General features: G+C 40.0%; 1 protein-coding gene across 1 annotated transcript; it reads left to right on the top strand.

Annotated features, from left to right (window-relative positions):
* Positions 1-177: 177 nt before the first annotated feature.
* LOC149284256 (trimeric intracellular cation channel type B-A-like) lies at positions 178-21,453 on the top strand. Its single transcript, XM_089496956.1, has 6 exons — positions 178-286; positions 18,111-18,267; positions 19,211-19,395; positions 20,395-20,482; positions 20,747-20,864; positions 21,238-21,453. The coding sequence occupies exons 1-6, from the start codon at positions 178-180 to the stop codon at positions 21,451-21,453; spliced, it is 873 nt and encodes a 290-aa protein (XP_089353082.1).
* Positions 21,454-26,665: the final 5,212 nt, after the last annotated feature.

Raw genomic sequence — 26,665 nt, 5'->3', positions numbered from 1 at the left:
GTCCTGTTCAATGGTGTAAGGTGACAGTATGCATTCTAGGATTCTTACCTTATATGAGAGGACAGAGGCGGGAGCAGTAAAGGAGGGGAGTGGCAATTGCAGAGGCACTTTAGACCCGGTGCAGGTGGTGTGAGTGGGAAGCAGAATAGTGTGTGTGGAAACTGCTGTGGAATAGACATGGATTTCCTATCCGAAATGTCTCTGCAGTTTTCCCAGCTGTCGATGTTTCCCATCTTCGATGGTGCTCATTATTTGGCTTCTGTGATGGCAGCCAGGGAGAAGCCGGGTGAGTGAGGGTGCTGGGGATCCCTCCATGTGAGAAGCTGGGATTTACAACACACAGAGGCTCACATTATGCATATCTCTTTCTTTATTTAACAGCAGCAAAGAATGCAAGGAGTTAAACTTAAACAAGGTTAACCAATCAAAACTTACAACAACTCCCCTCCCCTCCACATAAATATGCTGCATTCTAGTCCCACCCCCTCTTTCTTTGCTGCTCCCCAGATAAGTATATTGAATCTATATATGTCTATTCTGTGGAGCGCTTTAAATGTTGTTATTTAATTGTGTATTTTACTTTGTGTTTATTTACTCTATCCCCTCTGGGGGCGGTGGGGTCTCCTCTCCTCCCTTTTTTTCTCTATTAGGACCCTTTCCCTGGTTAGTTTTCAGCAACCATCTGAGCTGCTAGCCGTTTTTTCCTGTGTGGTGTGTTCTAGCGGCAGCCATTGTATTGGTTTCCACCGTTTTTGGTGACATTTAGTCCTCCTGGTGGCCATTTTGTTGGAGTCTTAAAGGCTACTACAGTGCTTATGGTGGCCATTTTTCTTGGAGTTTGTACATTTATCTGTCTTAGGGGCGGAGTTACTTTGTTGGCGCGATTTTTTTCTGTACTTTAGGGCTACAGAGTGTGCTCAGTTAAGGCTTAGGTAGATTTTACTGTTTTAGCCTTATTTGTTGTTTCTGTTGTGCCTCTGCATTGCTGTCTCTGCCTGCACTGCTTTCAGGTAGGATGTCTGACAGAGAATCCCAACGTCCTGGGGCAGCCCCTAGAAGGACATGATTCCAGTTCTAGGGTAACCCCCATGGTTTATGTCCCTGACAGTGGCGGAACTACCGGGGTCGCAACTGCGACCGGGCCCTGGAGTTCTGCCACTCAAGGGGGCCCAAGCAGGGCCGGACTGGCCCACCGGGATACCAGGAAATTTCCTGGTGGGCCCGCAGATTCGTGGGCCCGGTGGCCGGCGGAGCGGGATTGGAAGCCGCCTCCGGCGCCAGGGGCGTGCTGGGCAGGGGGACAATTGCCCCCCTCCCCAGCGCTACTTTAATTCTTTTTTTTTAATTTATTATTTAATATGGCAAGCCAGTCCGGCTTGCCGCATTAAAGTAGCGCCGGCCGGCCGCATCAGCACCCAGCGGCTGTGTGCGATGGCCGCCTAGCGATGGGAGCAGCGTGAGGGGTGAAAGCACCGCTGCGTGCTGATGCCGCCGGCCGGAGCTACTTTAATACTTTATTTATTTTTTAATATGGCAAGCCGATCCAGCATATTAAAAAAAGGATTAAAGTAGCTCTGGCCAGCGGCATCAGCATGCACTGGCCGTTTAGATTAAATTTCCAGCAATCTGATGGCCACCTAGTGATGATGAGACTGGGAGCAGGGTGAGGGGTTAAAGCTGCTGGAGCACCGGATGTCGGGTCAGTGACATCCTGTTACCATAGAAAACGGCAGTCTGCAGCTACCAGAGGACAGAGGACAAGATGAAAAAGCCTCAAAGTGGAAGAAGTAGAAGATCAGTAAACTAATTTATTTTTTGTACAAACTGTATATTTTTTTTTGTATTTTTTAAAAAATGTGTGTGTATGTAAGTGTGCTTTTTTTTAAATGATTAAACAAAAAAATTAATCTGTCTGTATGTGTTCACAAGTTCAGCCCCCCCATGTCATTGCTGTCCCAATTCAGCCCCCCATGTAATCTCTGTCCCCAATGAGCCCCTCCTAGTGTCACCTCTGTCCCCATTCAGGAGGCAGAGTGCCCCATGATATGCCTTTTAACCCCCTATATGCCACTCTGCCTCTATAAATGCCTTTTAACCCCCTATATGCCACTCTGCCTCCAGAAATGCCTTATACCCCCTTATATGGCACTCTGTCCCATGATATGCCTTTTAACCCCCTATATGCCAGAGTGGCATATAGGGGTATAAGGCATTTCTGGAGGCAGAGAGGCATATAGGGGGTTAAAAGGCATATCAGGGGGCAGAGTGGCAAGCCTGGGGCAGATGTGCATAACCGGGGGGGGGCAGGTTGGCGAATAAAAGGAAATCAAAACAAAAATGTAGATAGAAGGGGGGGTAGGGAGAGGGTAGATGGTGTGCGAGGAGGGTAGATTGGGTTGGGTGGGGGGCCCTTAACAGATTCTCGCAACGGGGCCCTGAGGCTTCTAGTTACGGCCCTGGTCCCTGAGGAGGTGTCCCATGATAAGATTGTTAATTCCCAGGAATTTCAACGTTTACTGGATGCCTCTATGGCAAAATCAATGTCCTTGGCCCTTCATTCGGTCATTGGGCATAATGTCTAGCACTATTTCTCAATCTATTTCCTCTGCCTTAAAGGCTGTGGTGTCCCCCTCTATCCCACAAGAGATACCCACTGGGTCTAAGGTCACGATCGCTTTGCCTAGCGGTAAAGCTTCAAATAAATCGAAGCATGGCAAATCCATTGCCATCAAAACAGATTTGACGGACAGGTCTCGTCCTGTCGCAGAGGGTGTGGTTACACCACATAAGAGAGCCCCTCACAGGGCAAAAACTGTGAGACGTTGGAAAAGGGCTAGGACCCTTGATATATCGTCCGACTCTGATTCGGCACAGGAGGAGGCGTCTGATGAGTCAGAGGACGAGGATCCCGACTCTGAGTCAGAACACAATACTATAGATCAGGAGCCTTTGTCTCCAAAAGAGGTGACTAGTAAGTCCCCAACAGATGGCACTACATTATTTGATCCCTCGGGGGAACCACTCTTTGATCCGGAAGTGTTAAGACACCCAAGATCTTCAGAGTGGTGTCCTTCCGAACATGTTGCTCAGTATGTGGCCCAAAGAATACGGAAGCCTTTAGATAAGGCAACCAGAAATAAGATGAGGGCTGAATGCCCACGCCCTTCAGGCAGTATCCAGGTATCGAATAGATTTTCTATGGTTGCCATGCCAACAGATACTCCCTCATGTGATCCATTTTTCAGAGGTAGACAGGATATTGGTTTGTCAAGAGGTCAAATCACTATGGGGGGAAAAAAGGAGCAATTACCCCGATCCCTCTACAGACCCCAGGTTTCATAAGCAACTTATTCCTAGTTCCCAAGAAAGGAGGTGGGGTTCGACCGGTAATCAACCTTCAACCTCTAAACGCTTTTGTATGATATCAACATTTCAAAATGGAAGGCATTCATTGCCTAAGGGATCTGCTATTCTTAGGGGACTGGATGGTCAAACTGGACCTCCAAGACGCTTATTTAACAGTCCCTATTGCGGAGGATCATCAAGATTTCCTTCAGTTCAATTGGGGCGGTCGGAAGTGGCGCTTCACGTGCCTTCCGTTTGGCCTGTCATCAGCTCCTTGGTTCTTTACCAAGGTGCTGAAACCAGTCATAGGTTTCTTAAGCAAGAGAGAGGAGTCAGCTTGATCATCTACCTAGACGATATGTTGATTTTGTCTCAAGACATCCCAATGCTCCGTTTACATTTGGAGTGGACCACCTCACTTCTGCAGAGCCTGGGCTTCCTTCTAAACTGGGAAAAGTCTTGCCTCACTCCATGTCAGACCATGGAGTTTTTGGGGTTCAAAATAGACTCCATCCAGGGCACACTTCACCTTCCCATGCCAAAGGTGAAGATGATAAAGGAAATCAAGAAATAGTTGTTACGACCTATCATCGCCATTCGTCATTTGGCGAGTGTGATCGGTCTCCTTTCGGCTTCGATGCAAGCGATTTTTCCAGGCCCGTTGCATTATCGGGCCCTTCAAAGATTAAAGAACCGGTCAATGAAATTGGGACTGACCTACGATCACGTGATTCCGAGGCGACGGAAGAACTGTCCTGGTGGCTGATGCACATAGATGCATGGAACGGAAGAGCAATCTTCGGTTCGAGTCCAGATGTTGTCAATTGCCTAGAGCTTCTAGCAGGATCATTCGCCTTAAGAATTTTACTGAGTGGTTCAAGAAATTGCTCAGTGTTGCTTCGCATGGACAATGTATCGGCGGTCCGATACATCAATCACCTAGGGGGCACGAGATCTCTACATCTTTCCCAACTAGCAATGGAATTTTGGCATTTTTGCCTGGCACACAACATCTCGGTTCAAGCGGAATACATTCCCGGGTTGTCGAATTCAGCCGCAGATTGGTATTCGAGATATCTCAAGGATTCCAGCGATTGGCAACTCTTTCAAAAACTCTTGGATCTTTGGGGTCCGTTGGACGTAGATCTCTTTGCGTCCCGCTTGAACACACAACTTCCTCGGTTCTTCAGCTGGAGACCAGATCTGGAAGCTCTAGCCACAGATGCATTTCTTCAGATATGGTCGTCTCAGAGGAATTATGCATTCCCTCCTTTCTGCCTAGTGTCTCGTGTCCTACTACATCTGCGTCGAAAGTCCTCATAACACCATTATGGAATGCCCAACCATGGTTCCCGACTCTGTTGGAGATGTTAATAGATATTCCTCGGCTTCTACCATCCTATCCAGAACTATTGACAAATCTGGAAGGGGAGGCACATCCTCTACTGCAAGAAGATCGGCTTCAGCTAATGGCTTGGCTGATTTCCGGGGACCTGCATCACAGGCGTTTCGCATACGACTTCGGAACTCTAGGCAGGAGCTTGGGCTCCTGGGACTAGAACAGCCTATGGGGATACATGGAATGCGTGGAATCGTTGGTGCTTGGAGAGACCCCTGGATCTCGTTCCTGCACCTGTGACCTCAATTCTCGCATTTTTATCTGCTCTCTTTGAGCAGGGTTTAGCTTATCGTACAATTAATTTGCATAGATCGGCGATTTCAGCAGGTCATAGGGGCTTTGATGGGTTACCTACAGGTAAGCATGTTCTTATATGCTGCCTGTTGAAGGGCATCAGATTTTCTCGTCCCCCTCGCCCTAAGTATTCCGAGGTCTGGGATATCAACTTAGTTTTAAGAATGTTTGAGAGGTGGCCTGCAAACCATGAGCTATCACTTCGTCAATTGTCAGCCAAGTTAGTGACCCTATTTTGTTTAATTTCCTGTAAAAGGGTTTCGGATGTCAGAGCCCTAGACATTACTGCTAGGTCCTTTACCCCAGATGGGGTGGAATTCGACATTTCAAAACGTACAAAGACATCAATAAAATCCTGTTTTCTATCCAAATTTTCCTTCTTCTCCTCAGTTGTGTCCTGTTTTATGTTTGAGAGAATATGAGGATAGAACTAAGAATGTCAGGAAACTTGAACATTCAGAACTCTTTATTGCTACAAGAAGTCCGTATCAACCTGTTTCTACTGCATCTTTAGCTAGATGGGTTAAATGGGTGTTGAGTGAAGCAGGTATAGACGTTTCTATATTTGGGCCTCATTCCACCCGAAGTGCAATGGCTTCAAAAGCAGCAATTTTGGGTTGTAGATTGGAAGATCTCTTTAAGGCCGCAGATTGGTCTAGGGAGTCCACATTTCGTACTTTTTATTTTAAGCCCACAATTCATTTTTCTGATAATGTTCTAGTGCAGCTTTGAACCTGCATAATGTGAGCCTCTGTGTCTTTGTAAATTACCAGATTTTATTAATTCATGACGTAAAGGCACGGAGGCGAACATTATTCCCTCCCTTTTCTAGCCTCTCAATTTTTGTTTTGTTTACTTTGTTTTTCTCTTCCCTACCCTATATATCTATTTTTAATTATATGGACTATAAATTTGTTTTATAGCTACATAACCTATATTATTTTGTCACGTAAAGGAGACTTCTTTATTGTTGAATATTTTACATGACCTTACCACTTGTTGATTTATTTATTTTCTAGTTTAAAGAAGACGTCTTCAAGCTGGATGGTTCCAGAGTCTATATTTTCTGATTTTTGGCTCCTGTTATTTGTTCCTTTTACAGTTTTTTGACTCTATTGGATTATTAGAGTTTTGTCTATCTTCCTGCAGCCAAAGAAAGAGGGGGTGGGACTAGAATGCAGCATATTTATGTGGAGGGGAGGGGAGTTGCTGTAAGTTTTGATTGGTTAACCTTGTTTAAGTTTAACTCCTTGCATTCTTTGCTGCTGTTAAATAAAGAAAGAGATATGCATAATGTGAGCCTCTGTGTCTTTATAAATCATGACTTTACGTAATGTATTAGTAAAATCTGGTAATTTAGCAGTGCTTTAGGCTGCCATCCGCTGGCAGAATGAAAGGCCTGGCTAGTAAGTTTGACAGTTGGGTTTGTGAGCTCAATTGTTCACATGTGTGTTCCATGTGCAGCAGAAGTCTCCAGGTTGTTCAGTTCATTTCGTTGCTTTGTATAATTGTTGCACTATAAGGACATTCTTTATGAACCCCCCCTATCTTCCTTTGATAGCGTGCAACCTCCGTTTTAACCCTATTAGGACCAGGGTTATTGTCATGTTTTTGCATTGTGGCCCTTAAGCCATAATATCCCTCTTAACATATATATGGGGGGGGGGGGTTAAAACCATATTTACATGTTTAAGATGCCTAGGATTTTCATTTAAGTTTGGTTTTCTTTTTTAACCCCTGCTTATGTAACAAATGTCCCACTAACTAATGACCCACCACGCTATTTGATATTTTAGGGTTTTAAAAAAAACAGAAACAAACAACAAACACCTTACTGTCAAGTAAAAAACTGATCAAATGAGAAAATATATACAGTAATTATCACACGCACAGAAATGGGGTGATTGGCTGTAAGCAGACCACCAGGGGTGTGCCTGCAATCCTGGTGATGGGGGGAGGAGCAATTTTAAAAATGACATACCAGGTATGTCACTGGTCCTGTATAACATTTTTGGGGGGATTTACTTGGTACAGCATTGATCACAATACGTTTAATATACCTAACAGACTAGAATATAGCTTTCTCATTTGTGCAATGATGAACAGTTTACCTCACAGTCCTGTATGCAAAATTTATTGGATTGGCATGCCCTTTGCTAAGTAATCAGACAGAATCTGTCATGCTTTATTCCATCAAATGAAATTAATTACAAGGATTTGGTAACTAACCTTTTTTTAGTATCACGCCCTATATGGCAGGCACTATTTGTTTGACTGTCTCTAGAAATAGCTTGGTACATCTGCCAAACAAGTTGCCAATATAAAACTAAGTTTTTAATCAAACATAATGCATAATTTCTCAACCTCCTCCTTATTTTAGTTTTGCATAAGCTTTTGTGATTTAAAAACATGTAATGGATATTTAGCAAGTTTGGATTGCAAAATATTCTAGGTTTTTATCTGTATATTAAGTAGAAGAAAAAGAAAATAAATGTAGGCTGTCACTTTTATTATTTTTTATTTCAGAATTACCAAAACTGATGCATAAATAAGATCAAAATGTTACATATTATGTGGCAATCCAACAACTGAGCTGCAGAAAAACTTCTGAGCCGGTATAGAGATATAGCTCTGTGTGTAAATGACATTTTAGCATTTAAGTAAACTAGTTCAAAAATTGGGTACACCTCAGGACCTTATCTTCTTACTACATTACATTATCACACAAATACTGAATTTTATTTTCCAAAGTTGAATTTCAATATGCCTTTTTGAGGTAACCACATTCTGTCCCCATTCGAGTAATAATGAATACAACCTGTATGCAAGGCAACTGCAGGCTTGCAGTGAATTTATTAATCATACTTAAATAATAAACAACCCGGTGTGTAGTGACATATTCTGGCCCAGGCTGTCTAGGTCTGCCGCATAACAAGGAGCCTTAGGCCTGCAGTGCTACTACTCAATGGGCTGCTAAAAAGAGAGAACACAGTCCTTCATAGGCACACTTTATTTAAAACTGGAGCACTGGCATATGACATCATATCCCAATGCTGAGACGTAAGGAAAGCAGTGAGGAGGGGGGCGGCAGGCAGTGTGCTGTAGGTTAGGCCTAGGGCAGGGCCAAAGGTAACTACATTACTGCAAGTATAGTTACCCTAGTAAGATAATCAGTGAGAATTTTCCAGCTTTCTTCTCAGTGGTGTCTATCCAATACAGAGGGTTCTATGCAGTAAAGTGAGAGTTAAAATGGAATTTGTGGTTTCAACTCTCTGACATCACTATTCATTATGGAGGTCCAACCCTAGGGAGCTTCTGCTGGAGGAAGAGCTCACTGGTTTAACTATGTATTGTACAGGCCAGCCAAAGTCTTCCTGCAGTAGAAGCTCACTGGGACTGGATCTTCATAATGCATAGTGAAGTTGAAACTATTCTTTTAGTGAATAAACCCAAATAAAGTTGATATCTGAAGCATTGATCAGATATGGCAAGATACATGTGTTTGTGGAAATTAAGTTTAGCTCTGTGGTATTTGCTGGCACTCTATAAATAACATGTAACATATACCCAGGAATGCATTCATTATTTCCTATATAGTTTGGCTGCCTCTCTGCAAATTTTGTTATCACATTGAAACTTTTTTTTTTTTTTTTCTCTTTCTTTCTTTTTATCCAGCTTGAGTTTTGAAAACTTTTAGTACAAAACTGTCGCATAAGTTTTGAGTCATACTATATTTTTGTACCAGGCTGAATAATAATACTGAAATGTAAAGTTACCCTATAGCACACCCAAACGGTATATTAGTACCTTGAATGCTTTTTGTGAAGAGGAACTAAGGTGGGTCTAATGCCAGTCAGGCGCTTGTGATTGAGTTGTTAAAAGGGAACTCACACCATGCTTTTGCGTCATATGATACAGTGTGCAACATAAATGTGTGAATATGGAAATGGAATTAAACATCCATACAAAAGCAACATAAGCAAAATATTTATTTGCGACAATACTCATATAATACCATTACAAACACATGGACATGCTCTTTTATACACTATTGATTTTTGAAGGCAGATTCTGAGATATATATATATATATATATATATATATATATATATATATATATATAAATACGGTATATGGACGACAGCCATGTCTGAGCACTGACAGGCGGACCTCCCACCCCTTCAACCTCTGCAGCAACGCTTGCAGCACTCATACATCTATTTCCCAAAGACAACCTCTGGATATGACGCTGAGCACATGCACTCAACTTGTTTGGCCAACCATGGCGAGGCCTGTTCTGAGTGGAACCTGTACTGTGAAACCGCTGTATGGTCTTGCCCACCATGCTGCAGCTCAGTTTCAGGGTTTTGGCAATCTTCTTATAGCCTAGGCCAGAGCTCGACAAATCCCAGGTCACCATGGCGACTGAGAATTTTGTTGTAGCGCCCAACGTGCGGCCCGCCGGACTTCAATGTGCGGCCCGCCCAGGCCAGTCCGTGAACGGCAGACCAACGTGAAGTAGCTCGGCCGTGAGTTGAGGTGGTAAGACCGCCATGTGTGCACGCCGGCCGCTTTTATTTTGTTAGCCGGACGGCTTGCACACACCGTGCTGCTGAGTGAGGCTCAAGGAGGCGGGCTCACAGAAGAGTTCCTCGTGATGGGGAGAGGATCGTCATGTCGGAGGAGAGTGGTTAAAAAAAAAAAAGAGGGTTTGAAGAAAATGGATCTATATTTAAGGGAGAGGGGGGGGGGAATTCCCTAGGGACATAATCAATTTTTGAAGTTGAAAATAAAACTTTGTTAGTTTAACCCCTTCAATCCCAGGGGTTTTTGGTTCCTCAAGGCCCAGAGCAATTTTGCCATTTTTGCGCTATGTCGGTTCAGAGATTATTCTCTTTTCCTGTGAGTAGTGTACCCATGTAAACTATGTATTGTTTTTTCAAAGAGAGAGCTTTCTTTTGATACCATAGTTGGATGATTAGCTGAAAATTTAGAATGAGAAAGTTAGTAAAAACTAGAGAAAATAAAAAAAAAAAAAAGATTTTTTTTTACATTTTCCCTCTGAATCCTCACAAAATTAGGTAAAGTGATGGAAAATACCCTCCAAGTTTATCAATTCAGGTGTCCTGATGTCAGGAATACCTAATTTATATAGATTTTGTATACTTTCCCAGCACCAGGGAACATACTATAAGGTGTACATTTTTTGTATAGTTTTTATGCCTATGGCTAGATGTTATGCTAGGGCAATGGGATGTAAGGTTTTATAATTTTTTTATTTTTTTTTTTTATATATATATTTTTTTTTTTTACACAATAATGGTTAGAGGTCCTCTTAGGGACCTCCTGAACATGCCAGTCATGTCACAATGACATCACAGCTCACATTTTTTTTATTATTATTTATATTTTAATGATTTTTTTTTTTATTTTTTAAATGAATTAACGGCTTTTTTTTCCCCTTCGCTGTTTCAGGACGGGAGGGGGAGTGAGAGACATGGTTTCTCACTCCCCTCCCCGCGATCCCCCTGCACCGATCACACTGTGATCTCTATGCAGGTCTGTGAGGACGCAGCGTCTGCGCCTCATCACCTGCAGGGGATATCCTGTCCTCCGATGACCTTCCGGGTTACGTCAGCAGTGACGCAACCCGGAAGGGAATGCCCGATCGCGTGATCGGGCAGTTTGAAACGTAACAGCTTTCCGGCTTTCATGCCAGAAGCTGTTACAGCGGATCGGACAGCAGATCTGCTGTCAGTGGGGAGTCCAGGCTGTCAAACGACAGCCTGATCTCCCGTGCAGCGGCAGGGATGTGTCCCTGACGCTGCAAGAAGGGTTGGACATACCGGGACGTCCATAGGGGTTTCTTAATAGGCGTTTTTTGGACGTCCTGGTACGTCTATAGGGGATTGAAGGGGTTAAAAAAAACTTTTTTTAGCTGGCTCCTAGATTAAAAACAAATGTGTCAAGCCCTGGCCTAGGCCATCTTTATGTAAAGCAACAATTATTTTCAGATCCTCAGAGTTCTTTGCCATAAGGTGCCATGTTGAACTTCCAGTAACCAGTGTGAGAGCGATAGCACCAAATTTAACACACCTGCTCCCCATTCACACCTGAGACCTTGTAACACTAATGAGTCGCATGACACCTGGGAGGGAAAATGGCTAATTGTGCTTAGGGGTGTACTCGCTTTTGTTGCTAAGGTTTAGACATTAATGGCTGTTTGAGTTATTTTGAGGGGACAGCAAATTTACACTGTTATACAGGCTATACACTCACTACTTTACATTGTAGCAGAGTGTCATTTCTTCAGTGTTGTCACATGAAAAGATATAAATTATTTACAAAAAATGCGAGGGGTGTACTCACTTTTGTGAGATACTGTGTATGTGTGTATATTATATATATCTTTTATCTTTTTTTCCCCCCAAATAAAAGCCCTACTTGTCCTAAAACAAATATATATTTTATATAAATGTCTACTTGTTTAGTCCAGATAGCATTCTTCACATTTTATTCTTAAACCTGTTATTCTTGCTTCTCATTGCTTTGTGACTGCTGCTTTTGGTTTAAGCAATTTGTTTGAAGTATAAATGTTTATACTTTTTGTTAAAATATACGGTAGTCTCCCACTGCATATCTGTTGTGACAGAACAACCCTTAGATCTGAGTCTGTTAGAGATCTTTTAAGAACCACTGTCTTCTAGGGTAGCATAAAAGCACATTGCGGATCCATCTTAAATTGAAGTATTTATTTTCTTAAATACAGCAACAAAAATTATACAAGATAAAAATAAATCCATGCCTCTCCGCACCCTAAATAAACAATAGGAATAGGTGGCTTTCCCACTTTCCAACATAAACACTGCAACCAAATAAAAACCCACAATCTTTTGGATTAGCAACTTTGTCAGTTGGGATAAGAAGGTTAACCGAATTACACCAGGCTTGTCTTTTTAAACCCTCCTAATTAGGCCTGTGAACTGCAGTTAGTTTCACCTTTTAAATACTGGCCTGGATTTTATAAGGCTGTTGGAGCACCTGCTCTTCTGGAACCTCAATGACACAACTTGCTAGTCTCACAATGCCGTTTTATTCCTCTTGCCTGGGGCTTTAACTTTGTTTGTAAGGGTTAATAATATTAGCCAAAGCAGACCGTATATATCACCCATGTACTTCTATACCTGACTGTCTGCGTTTGAAAATAAAGTAGTTGGGCACACAAATTTGAGACTAGAAGAATGTTCATTCTGGCTATTTCTTAATATGGGCGTAGTATGAACCGTATATGATTTTAATCTATTTTGCTGCCAAGTACATTCAGTCAAAGCCCAGTTAATTAAAATATATGATCCACATAACTAAACAGAATCACTGAACAATAGCTTTCTTAATAGATTACCTATAAGGAATCTTAATTATGCATAGTGTTATTTGGTATATGGAATTATTATACACACCTTCTGGGAATGTATACCAGCCAACAATAAACAGCTAAAAATATGTTTTGAATACGCATTTTAAACTAAATATACACATATATTCAACAAAATAAAGCACTAGAAGCATAATTCCTAGTCCTACTGATTGCCTAAAGTTTAGCCATAAATAATTATTTTATAATTTAAAGCTCATTCATATTGACTTGCTCTATACGCCAGAACCAGCCCTGACCCAGCTAAGACAGGCTTTGGAAAACCTCCCCCAGACAAAATACATAGGAGGAAAACCTCCCCCAGCCATGACACACTTGGCTCAGGGATCTTTGTACGGCCACTCCTTGCCCTGCGAGCTCGGAAGAACATGCTCTCCCCTGATTCAGTGGCTTGAAGGATATTAAATGTGCATTGCCTGCACCTGTTGCAGGCTTCAAAGTCTTGCACTTGACATTCAGTCTCTTGCAAAACTAGAGTTAAAACATTGGTTCAGCTTGCTTTTCATATGATCCACCCCAGTGACCCATACCCACACAATTTACACATTGTTCCTGCATGGAATACACACAAAACAACTCGCTGGGGCTGTATAGTGTCACAAGAATATGTATATTTTCTGGAAACACTTTTCATGTGACACAGATGTAAGCTTAACAAAGTCTCTTAAAAGTTTATTTGTTTTGTTTATGTGATTAAACTTTCAGAGGAAATAATAATACCCCATACCACTTCTTTCGACGCCTTACAATACTACCAAACCTCGTTCTCCACATTCATTTGGGGCAATAAAAAAACGAGATTAGCCGTGTCCACTCTTAAACTTCCAAAACGTAGGGGAGGACTGGGGGTTCCAGACCTTCGATCCTATTATAAGGCTACACTGATAGCCCAGATGTTTACAGCATTCAAAGCTTCTGAACGCCCTAAATGGTTGGAACTAGAATCTACCTTTACGTCACCTTATCAAATTACAGAATTGCTATGGTTCCCACCTTCTTTATTCCCGAAATTAAAATCTCTGCGTGTCTGGAGAGAGATTATATCCAGGCTTCTGCCCTTCCCGGCTGCTCTTCCCCATGCCTCTTTATCACTGCTTTCCCACTTTTCTAAAGATCTTAGTCTCCACACTTGGATGCCTTTGGGTATCCACACTATTGGCCAACTCATGACAAAGTCTGGCTTGATGTCATTTGCGGACCTCGGAGCCAGATTTGGCCTCCCCCTTTCTGAACACTACACGTTTCTCCAACTAAGAAATATTCTATGGACGGTGTTCTCCCATCCAGACTGTACCGGAAACTGCAGACTGTTGGCTTTCCTACGCTCCCGGGCTCTACCAAACATGCCATTTCCATATGCTATGATGCTATTGTTACACATACTTGCCCAACCAAGTTGCCCTACATGAAAGCTTGGGAAAAGGAACTCAACACAGAGTTCTCTGACCAGGACTGGTCGTCCACTGTATCTAGATTCATTGGCATTTCACGTTGCAGTAACCACTTTGAAGCCAATCGGAAAGTCCTTTTTCGATGGTATATGGTCCCGACTAGGTTGGCCGCGATTTTTCCATCTTGTTCCAACCTCTGCTGGAGATGCCTAAGTGCTCCTGGCACGATGAGTCATATTTGGTGGCATTGTCCTGCATTGTCCTGCTATACAACCATTTTGGAGGCAAATTTTTGCCCTCCTTAACTCCTTTCTAGACTCTAAGATACTTCCTACTGTTAAAATTGGACTGCCAGACTTGCTACCTAAAAGCATTGCCCCTCTGACCTCTGACCTTGCACATCCTCACTTCGACAAAACGTCTCATATCAAGACATTGGAGATCCACTAACATACCGAACCTGTCGCTACTCAGAGACGACCTTACCTCTATTGAACATATGGAGGCATTGACATACACTAAATCGGATCGTTTAGAAGCTCACACTAAGATGCGGACGATTTGGCACCTTTTGGCATTACCATACCTGAATTCGGCCATCCTATCAGATAGGTGAGGGGGTGGGGGAAGGGTGAGGGGGCTCCGGGTGTGACATGCTCCTCTTGCGTCCTAGGCACTGCGTCGCTCCACAAATGTGAGTTTATCGAGGCGGAGGTTCTACTTCAGCTGTCTAAGGTAAAGACAAATAAGTCGATGGGGCCTGATGGGATACCCCCCAAGTTATTAAAAGAGCTTGGGGGTGTACTAGCAAAACCGTTAACTGATATATTTAACGAATCATTGGTAACGGGAGTTGTTCCTGGGGATTGGAAAGTAGCGAATGTTGTGCCCATTCACAAAAAAGGCAGTAGGGAGGAGTCTGGCAACTACAGGCCAGTTAGTCTTATATCTGTAGTGGGGAAATTAATGGAAACAATGTTAAAGGAAAGGATTGTTGAACATCTGAAGTCACATGGGTTTCAAGATCAAAAACAACATGGGTTTTCCTCAGGAAGATCTTGCCAAACAAATCTTATTGATTTCTTTGATTGGGTGACGAAAGTAATTGATCAAGGTGGTGCAGTAGACATTGCATATCTGGATTTCAGTAAGGCCTTTGACACTGTCCCACATAGAAGACTTATAAATAAACTGCAATCTCTGGGTTTAGATCCCAATGTTGTTGAATGGATTAAGGAGTGGCTGAGTGACAGACAACAGAGGGTTGTAGTCAATGGCGTATATTCAGAACAAGGTCTTGTTACCAGTGGGATACCTCAGGGTTCTGTACTTGGACCCATTCTCTTTAATATCTTTATTAGTGATATTGCAGATGGTCTTGATGGAAAGGTATGTTTATTTGCTGACGATACAAAAATTTGCAACATGGTTGATGTTCCTGGAGTAAGAAGCCAAATGGCAAACGATCTAGGTAAACTGGAAAAATGCTCAGAGCTGTGGCAATTGGCATTTAATGTAGATAAATGCAAAGTAATGCACCTGGGTCATAAAAACCTAACGGCAGAGTATAGAATATTTGATACTGTCCTAACCTCAATGTGTGAGGAAAGGGATTTAGGGGTAATTATTTCTGAGGATTTAAAGGTAGGCAGACAATGCAGTAGAGCAGCAGGTAATGCTAGCAGAATGCTTGGTTGTATAGCCAGAGGTATTAGCAGTAGAAAGAGGGAAGTGCTCATGCCGTTGTACAGATCACTGGTGAGACCTCACTTGGAGTATTGTGTACAGTACTGGAGACCGTTTCTCCAGAAGGATATAGAAATGTTGGAGAAAGTGCAGAGAAGGGCTACTAAAATGGTTTATGGATTACAAGATAAACCCTACCAGGACAGGTTAAAGGATTTTAACCTATATAGCCTGGAAAAAAGACGTGACAGGGGGGATATGATAGAAACATTTAAATACTTAAAGGGAATCAACAAGGTAAGGGAAGATAGTTTATTTAAAAGGAGAAATACTACCACAACAAGAGGACACAACCATAAACTAGTGGGGCAAAGGTTTAATGGTAACATCAGAAAATATTACTTTACGGAAATGGTAGTGGACGCATGGAATAGCCTTCCAGCAGAAGTGGTAGATGTTAATACAGTAAAGTCATTTAAGCAAGCATGGGATAGGCATAAGGCCAAGCTAGATATAGGATAAGGGCAAGTACTAAAGGAAAGTACTCAGAGGTTGGGCAGACTGGATGGGCCTACAGGTTCTTATCTGCCATCACTTTCTATGTTTCTATGTTTCTAATTGGGGGCTGGTGTCGCTAGCCGGTTGCCTACTCTTGAGGGGAATTAGGTCTTACCATCAGACCGGATGGTTTTAGATAGCGAAGGGACACATATCTCTTGGAAAAAGACAGATAGCTGGAGATTGCTATATTCTATGCATATGGCACTTCCTTTGGTTTTTCTTTTTTGTTGTTTTTCTTTTCTTCTTCCTTTTTGTGTTATTTAATACTTACATATTACACATGACACCGTACTCTCGTATGGTAACCATGGGAAACATAATGTTATATTCTCGTTGTGCACTGTTATTTCCGTATTATGGTTCACAGCGTGTCCTTGGGACTTCCTTTTTTCTATTGCTTTTTATGCTGACATCTCTACACGCACTCACACATCCTTCAATCGTACTTTATCACCCAATTTGTATGTATCCATGAGAGTGATACGTTATCTACACAGCCTTCTCCGTCTTGTGAAGATATCACTCTATCTCTATTATAAGAACAATTTCAGACGAGCTGTTCCTTTGACCGGTATTGTGCTTTATTGAATTGTGTTTGTGATTTCTGGAATGTACACATGTACTATGCATTTTTTTCTATATCTGTCCAATAAATCGTATTTTAAAAAAAAATAAAAAAATAAATGCCCTAGTAGAATATTCGTCTTTCACTATGGGCTGATTTACCAAAACTGTGTTGGATCAGTGGTGTGATGAGCAGAGCCAATTGGCTTTTCTAGGTCTTTGGGTGTCTACAGAACCAATTGGGATTCATGTTGGACAACCGTGACTGACATGAGAACAAACTGTTGGTAACTTACTGATTACAGTTGTTCCTCTTTTATGGTGGTTATATTTTGAACTTCTGCTTTTTGGTAGTGTAGTCATTGAGATTTATTGAGCTAACTGATACATTCTAAAGATCTTCCAGTAAGATGTGTCTGACATAACGTTTCTAGTTGTATGATTAGTCCAGTTAACATGGCTAATAGTCGTATATTGTGATGTGAAAGGAATGGTGGAAATACCTGTGGTTTATATCAAGCATATGAAATGCCTGCCAGAACAATAAAATAAAAATATGATCAGTAAGTTTTCCTCTAGTACGTTCCATACTAAAACACTTTCCTTCTGTGTACCATTCACTTCTAAACTAAAAAAGTACCATTGTAGTGTAATGAAGGGGCATAATAGTATTCTGACCGATCTTGTCCATGCTCTGCCCGCTTCACCAAACTCCACCCAGTTCCCCTTGTATACTGCAGGCAGATAAATGCCTTTATTTTTAAGGTATGCAGTTAATAAAATGTCTATATTAAAGTAATTGTAAAATGCTGCAATATGCATGAATGTTTGGTTAAGGCATTTGAAGCTGTATAAATTAAATTTACAATCTCACACTATCAATGTGTCTCAACCTTCTGTGTTCCCATCGCCTTTTCTGCAGCTCCGCTTCTCGTCCTGCCTTTTTTTTTTTTTTTGTTCTTCACTTATGTCTTTTTTTTCTTCTATTTTGGTTCACTTCTCCCCACTATTCACTGCTTTGTCCAGGCCTCCAATCGACAAAACCAAACGAAATGCAAACGGAAATTCAGAATGATCTGCTTAGTTTTTGTTTGGTTTGTTGGGGGTCCCATCTCGGTTTAGGACTTTAATACAAACGGACATGGCAAAAAATGAAATTTGTGCGAATGCTTAGTGTCACATTCCATGGCGTAGTGATTGACCAATTTTCTCTTCCTTTTCCCTGATTTCTGTTCTTACTGTTTTTTTGTCAAGTCACACTCCAGTTGAAGCACTGCTTACACACATTTAATTCAATGAACTAAAAAATGTGAAATAAATTATCTACGCTTAATAACATGGTTTTTTTTTCTTTTACTGGAGTATATGACAGGTGTTTTGGGAGATCATGACCTAAATTTTTCCTTGTCTACCGTAAACGGCATTTATGTCACAGGAGCTGTGGAAGTATCAAGGAGGAGTCCCATGGCATGCTGGTTCAGTGCCATGCTACACTGCTTCGGTGGAGGAATCCTGTCATCTCTAATGCTTGCTGAACCTCCTATATTATTTCTCTCAAATGGTACTAATATTCTGCTAGCATCTGTAATATGGTAAGTTATATACGTGTATGAAAAAATACACATTTCTTTTCAATGGAATAGAAAAACATATATACGCCGTTTTAGGAACAGGGAATAAATTCAAATGAAATATATTGCAGACTAAATTGAAACCTGCAATTGAGGAGAAACTCATTGTTCTTGCAAACAATACTGCTACAGTGCACAGAGGTTTTTGACCTTGCACACTTTATCGGGGGACATGTATGAAAAATCTATCGTGCAAGGCTGAATTTAAAGAGCTGTTACAGTTTTAAAATACATTTTCTCTGCTATGCATCTTCATTCTTATATAGTGAACATTGCTTTAAATTAAACATCGAAGAAAAATGCACCCAGGCACATAGCTTTAAGTTGAGTTTTCTTTGTGAATTTTCCAAAAAAAAAATACACATTTGAAAAATTACATGGGCCCAAAAATTACTAAATAGTAGTGGTCACCAAAACGCCATTTACTATCACTCATGAATTTATTACAACTTGTTATAATTGATCCTCTTTGTTTTTGGCTGCTGAATTAGCTTCCACTAAACATGTAAAGTAGGAGAGTGCTTAGTATGTATAAATATGTATATATAATATATGTAAAACCTTGTGTAGTTAAATACATGCACATTGCCATTGTATGATTTCCACATTGTGAACTGATTCTTGTAAAATCATCTCTTGTACAGATGTACAGATTTACTTTGATAAAACTAGCTCAATTGTTGTAAAACATTTGAAATGTTGCCATCTGGTGGTGATCTCCTCATAATGCACATGAAAAGCAATAGAATTTGCAAGCATTTTTTCGTGCATTTAGCATTTTTCCTTTTTTTCAACTTTGCATTATGTTAGAATCATAGAGTAAATAATAATACTGTACTGCCAGTTACATAATTATCATCTACAATTTGAATTCATTTTTTGTATTTTTTTTTTTCTCTTTCAGGTACTTGGTTTATTATTTTCCTTCGGACCTGTTCTACAATTGCACAAGTTTCCTTCCACTCAAAGTCATTATTGCAACACTGAAAGAAGTAACAAGGACATGGAAGATATTGTCTGGTGTGACACATGCCCACAGCCATTTTAAGGATGCCTGGTTGGTCATGATTGCTGTAGGCTGGACAAAAGGTAATATGGAAAAATTACTTTTGGTAAAAGTACTTGCATTGCATTTAGAATAGTGTTCTAGTAACTATTAAGTCATATGCCTACCTGGGATCTCTCAGCCCTGAAAGTTTTCAAATATAAACTCCTTAACAATGTATTTCAAAGATTCTGTTGTAGAGACTCACTAATTGTGGCAGCCCAATAATCCATTATGAAAGGTTTTTATGAAATGACACTCAGTATAGCCCTGATATTTCCAAGATGTGGTCATTGAATGTTTATATGGTTTTCAAATTTGAAACAGGGAAGAACTGGACTTGGTATATATTAGTAACCGTGGCCTTCATAATCCAAACACATATCTTGCTTGTCAGAATAAATGCAATGTATACTTGCCTTCTGCCAGTTTCAGCTCTGGCTAGGAAAAGAGTTCCAGGGGTCCCGGCATGCATTTATGGAATGTGCTCCATTGATTTCAAAGGGAGTGCTTTCCTGCCACTGATTGGCTGTTTCAAGCAGCCAAGAATAAGCTCGCTCAAAACGGAGATCATCACTGGCATAACAAAATGTATGTGAGGTCCCCAAAGGGATCTTGAGCCATATATAGTGTCCCTAAGCCCTTCCACTATAAGTGATTTTAAAAAAATCACTACTCCCAAACCTCTTAAGCCAATAACGTTAAAAAATAATATAATAAATAGTAGTACGTAAACGAAGGAGGTGGCCCTCTTGAACATAAGGAGAAAAATAAATTGGCTATCTATTATCACTAGGTATTATTTCTATGATTTTAAATGAGTGCCATACATTTTCCTGAACAAAACAATGTATACTTTTTGGGGGATAATTAAATAAGGAAAAGGAGGAATTATGGTTTAACCAACATATGCTAAAAATTACAAAAAAAAACAGGCCCTAATGGGTTAAACTACAGTGTTTTTTGCTAAACAAAAATTAGCTACAATGGTGTACATAATGTGTAATAAAACACATCCTTTATTGTGTTTTCCTTGTCTTCAGCTGCTGGAGGTGGGCTGATCTCCAACTTTGAACAGTTAGTGAGGGGTGTCTGGAAGCCAGAAAGCAACGAACTTCTAAAAATGTCCTAGTAAGTGAACAGCAATTATTACTATATAGCTTAAGGTTCTGTGTAAAGCTACCAATTCAGAATCTTCATCGCTACCGACGCTGTAGTTTGAATAGAATGAGTGATCTATGTGACAAGTCCTTCCTTACACAATGCTAATACATCTCGTTGGCATTTGCTGATAAGGCCAACTGTTGTCTGTCCTGGATTTCTTTGCTATATGTCCCATGGCAGAGCTATTACCATGTACAAGATTACCCCTAATGTGTTCTGCTCTTCTTGCAGCCCAGTGAAAATATCCTTGGTTGGAGCAGTTCTGTTTACCCTGCAGCATGGCCAGTATCTCCCCATTTCAAGAAATGACCTCATGTTATTCTACACTATGTTTCTTATAGTTACTAAGGTAAGTCCTAGGTAGAGCTACAACTAACAATTATTTTCATAATCAATTAGTTGGCCGATTTTATTTTTGATTAATCTGGACCGACCGAGAGAGGGTAGGGAGTTTTTATTTTTTATTTTAATTTGAATACCGGAGGGTGGGAGGGTGTTAATGAGGGGAATGGGGTAGTTAATGATTGGATGAGAGAGAGACTGGGGACGGAATCAGACCGAAGGGTGGGAGGGAGTTAACACATACCTTACAGCAGTAATCTCTAGGTAGCATCTCTTTAACTTTTAAACAATAGTGTGTGCTGTACCCAGACCAACTAATCGATAGTGAAAATCGTTAACGATTATGTGCAAAATGTTCTGTCTACTTGCCATACAACTAGGTGACAATGATGCTGACGCGTTCGTCAACCTCTCCATTCCAACCTATCGAGACTCCATTGGGTCGCCTGTTGTTTGGCTGTCCGTGTGATCCAACAGAAGTAAAGGAAAAGGTCACTGCTTCTCCAGATGTCAAAGCAAAGCTTTCCAGGCAACCAGAGGAAAAGAACAGCACAAATGAAAATATCAGGAAGCGTCCGACTAAAAAGGCTGACTGAGCCAAAAATCACCTCAGTTTTTAGAAAAACTAAAGTAGACTTTGGAGCACTTTACCATTAACGCAAAAATCATGGTCTATTTAATTTCTGTTTAGGTAGAAAAATGTCAAAAAAATATTGCTATGTGACGATATAAATGTCAGTGAAAAATTGTTGAGTGCCTTCTAGAACAAATTAACATCACTAGATCACCTGTGAAAAACTGGGAGAGGTCACACTGCAATGTGTATGAGCCATCACTTAGTACTTTAATTTATCACTTTCTTTCTCAAATGTTTTGGTGAATTTCACAGACGTGTTAGAATAGTTGGATTTTTGTGCTTTTTCACTTGGAAATCGATATCGTATATATGTAAAGAAAAAAAATAACATGGTTATTTATATAAAAAGTTTGATACAAAATATTTTTTTCCCAAATAAGTACAACTTGAAGAGATATATATTTTGAATGAAATATAATATTGTATTTTAATTCTTCTTGTAATTTAACATGAAACTAGATTTTGAAAATGTGAACTACTGTTTTATTTTGATATTGTGAATTAATACAAATAATCGCTATAAAGTAACATATTTTTTTCTTCCCACACTAGACTGAAATGCAAAAGAGAGCAGAATTTTGTTTTTTTTATTAATTTTGATTAAAGGTTCAAAAGCAGAATTCAACTAGGAGAGCACAGTTTCCAACTGATATACAACACCTGTAACTATAGTGAATCCCTCATTTCCTGTCTAACCTCAAACAAGGCAGTTTAAAAGCAGGTGCACCAAATGGTCCAAGGCTTAGCCACAGCCTGCAATTGGTTGTAGAACTGGGATAAAGCCAAGCCAGTTGGGCAAGACAGATATTCAGCTAACATAGATTAGTTTCTTCAAGTGGCTTTATTGGGACAGATATAGTGCATGTGCAGGAAGCATATATAGGTACGTCCAAGCTTTTGGTATAAGCAGATGGTTGAGGGGTAAGTGATTAGCAAAAGAACCCATGCACCAATATTCATAAGGAAAAATGTATTGAAAGTCTTAAGAAACAAACTCCAATATGTCTTTAAGTTAAATATAAGTGGGGTGGTCAATCTGTTCTCTATGTACTGCTGCTTGTTTCATATGGTGATAGATCTTATTTAACCTGTTATTACCAAATACTGCCTGTATTTAAGAGTTATTGGTACACTTTGGTACAGAAAACGCATAAATACAGCTAAGAGGAACAGGGCTCTCCACTCCACGCCACGTAATTCTAACTGGTCATTTAGGTATTAAATATCCCTCCATTGTCTGCCTTCTCTAGTCACTTTAGAGAAAATTGGCTATAAGCCAAATAGTATGGACATTCTGAGTGTAATAAAGTGTTGAGCAGTAAATAAATTAAATGAGGAATATACTTATCAAATGGTGTTTCCAGTAATACTCAAGAAAATACATGTAAGACAAATAAAAGATCTACAATTGTGTGAATCTGAGTGTATATACTTTATATATGCCAAATGGTTTGATGTCAGACTCGCATCATTTACTAGAGCCACCACAACATGGGCTCTAGTATATAAAAACATTATAGATCCCAGTCCTATATTTGATGTCAGATAAACTGCAGAGGAAGCAAACATAGCGTAATACTGTATAAAAAGAAATAAATAATTTGTTAGCCCTAATAGTTCGCTGTACATCATAAAAAGTCTGTAATATGGATGATGAACGTGCGTGTGGAACATACAAGGAGGCAATTGGTGGCAGGCATTGTGGATTTCACCAGGTCCCAGTACCAGAGATCCTTATACCTGCAGCTCTGCAACGTTCATATTCCCAACGACAATCAGCTCAAACAGGACACCCCCACTGTGTGACGTAAGCAAGACATGTTTCGCCTATCCACTGCTCATACACCCTATTTACTTTTCTGGGTTTTCTCACAAGCGGCTTTGTTTCATGCAACGGAGGCACCTCCGCAATGGGTAATTCAGGAAAATTGTTACCTTTTCCCACATTCTGTGCCACAATTGGCTTGGTTGCCCCCACGTAGTTGCCCTCCTTTACCCCAGCTTCCACCTACTACATCAACTACATTTTATATGTGGTATAAAACCAGCTGGAAATTTCCATCATTGCATTCTCTGACTAAAGCCACACCGCTGGCCACTCTAGAGATTTTAATACCGGGGCCTGACTTGAGACGTTGGACGGGGTCCTCCCTGATGCGCGTTAGTGATCTCTATGATAAAGTGATCTTGAGATCATTTGAGGATATCAAAACTTCCTACTCGATTCCTAAAACTGAGTTCTATAAGTATCTACAAATTAGACACTACATACAAACTTCATCGTCCCCTCCCCGGTCCTTAGTGCATTCGACCAATCCTATTGTTTCACTTTGTTATTTCCACATGCTACATGACACTCCTATCCCAATGGTGGGAACACAAGCTACCTCACGTTCGTGCTTGGCAGAGAGAGATATGGGTACCACATTCCCTTTGGAGTCTTGGCTGTGCGCAGAGGAGGCTATGAAAGATGTTTCCCAGTGCATGAACAATATTGAGTTACAAAAAAAATAGTTTGTAGATGGTACCCCAGTCCGATTGGTGCATATGTTTGAATCGTGTTCACTACTCTGTTGGAAAGGATGCAATGAAGAGGGGACTATGATTCACGTCTGGTGGTCATGTTGGTTTATTGCTACCCTGTGGAAAGAGATTTTCAGATTTCTACACATCATCCTCAAATTAAATTCACCCCAGACCTGGCTGTTTTACATATGTTCCCGGGCGGCATCACATCCCATGTTAGGAAATTAGTCATTCATATATTTTTTGTTACTTAGCTTTTGTTGGCTTGAAAGTGGAAATCCTCTGAAGTTCCCTCTATTGCCCATGTGTTACATCAAGTAGACCAGCACAGGATTTTGGAGCGGATGACCAACGTTAATGAACATAAACTCCACATATATGATAAAGTGTGGTCTCTGTGGATAAATAGAACAGATTCTCGAGGTCAGATAGAATGTGACATTGGTATTACAAATTAGAATGCTAAAACCATTACTTAAATCAAGGTACCCATTTCATTTGAGTGACATTCTATAAACTAACTACAAATTTGATACACGTTTGCTACATTCCATAATTCCCCAAAAAAAAACTACTGACCGGTTTCCTTAATTAATATTGATTATTAATAAATATTGATTCTATAATATAAGCAGCAATATTGCAATATTGCACAGAGAATAAAGGCAATTATGCCCAGCCTGATACATAAAGACCAAGTGGGTCTGGTTAGGTCAGATATACAAGGGACAACGCAAGAAAAATAATGGATAGAATTAGAAAAGATACTTTTGTCGGCCCCCCTCTTTAGATGCACAGAAAGCATTTCATAGGGTCAGTTTAGTATTCTTGGAGGAAATTATGTCTATGATTAATTCAATAATGGCTTTCAATACTAATACAATGACTAGAGTAGTGGGACAAGGTTATAGAATCCCAGTGGTTCCGTATTAGCAATGGTACAAGCAAGGAATGCCTATTGTCACTGTTATTTTATATTCTAGCATGAAACCATTGACTACCAGAATTCAAAATAACAAAGAGATTAAAGACTTGCAGTTAGGGAATACCAAATACAAATCCTTACATGCGAACAACATCTTTCTCTTATTAACTCATCCTAAAGACTCTGTCTTACTTTGTTCAAGCTTACTTGATGAAAGTGTTCAGTCATGTCAAATTATAAATTTAATTTAGAAAAATCCGAAACTATGTGTTTGGCCTCTTCTAAGGACCAACAAAAAACAACACCTTCACAATTTAATGGTCCCCCAAGGGGATTAACTATTTAGGTGTGTTTATATCACCAGATGCAACAGAAATGACAGAAGTTAATGATTCAATTTTTTTATTTTTTTTTAACATTTTATTCAAAGAGGATATAGTACAGATGAAGTACAGAAAAAGAATAAGGCAAACCAAAATACAGTACACAAATACGGTATACACGTATCAACATTATATAAGGCAGAGAAGGTACAGTTTGTAAGTACGAACAGTACAGGTACAAGAAAAAGGTAGGCTGTATCCACTGGGCCAGAATAGCATTTTTTTTACTAACCGCTGATATGGTAATCAAAAGGGTTTTGTCTCCGGCAGTATAAGGACGGACATCTAAAGATGGTAAAATTCCAAAAAGGGCCCACTCCACAGTCAAATGGAAAGTAATACCTAAAACACTGACTATATAGTGATGAACGGCTTTCCAAAAGGTGGCGATGTATGTACATTTAAAACGTTTAGAACAATCGCCCAATCCGGCAGCTACATAGGGCTCCGCAGTCATGTACGCTCGATGGAGAATTTTCAAAAACATTTCACTATAGGAACAGGACACCAAAAGTTTAGAATTTAACACCGTGGCTTCAACCAGTGCATCCAGTTCTGTCATTAGCAAAAATACATACCTTCAAGACCATCTGAAATATAACCAATACAAATATTAAAGAGAATGAGTCCAAGTACTGATAGTACAATGGTACTTCTATTGTGTATTGTTATGTTATGGATGTTATATATGACTTATGAGAGATGTCACCTAACTAGTGATAAGTGAGTAATGTATATTTGATATTCTCAGGGAATAACTAAAAGAGTTGCAATAAATATTAGCCTACAGAATCATGTACAATTTGTCTTATCTTGATATTATTATTAATTTGATAAGGCATTTTTCTAATATTTTTGTAATTTATTTATATTCTTAAAATAAAAAAAAATCAGTGTGTTATAGTTTTTTTGCTATTTGCATTTTGTTCTAATTTGTTAACAGGATAGTAGTAAGATCATTAAAAGGACATGGTGAAGCATCCCAATAGGTGTGTACATTTTCACATTGGAGGTGGTGGTCTGTACCATTTGATATACTCAACCCCGTCAGCTCCCACACTGACCTCAAAGCACATGTATGGAATTGGAAACACTTTCATGCCACTTATTGGCTGCTTCACTATAATACTTTGAACAAAAAAAGTGGTTTATCTGTTTATGTATTTAATATTTTCATTGTAGCTACTTTTCAGATCACAAACAAATAGACTAAATACCGTATTTGAGTAGGTGAGCTATAAAAATGTGTTTCAAAACACCACAGTGATCAAATAATGAAATAGTATACTTATATATGTATAAATATATCTCTCCACGGTTGTTGTATCCAAGTAGAT

Source organism: Sceloporus occidentalis, unplaced genomic scaffold (genome assembly GCF_023333645.1).
Source record: "Sceloporus occidentalis isolate IW3139 unplaced genomic scaffold, rSceOcc1.0.p SCAF_96, whole genome shotgun sequence".
Lineage (NCBI taxonomy): Eukaryota > Metazoa > Chordata > Lepidosauria > Squamata > Phrynosomatidae > Sceloporus > Sceloporus occidentalis.
This window is presented reverse-complemented; position numbering and strand designations above follow the sequence as displayed.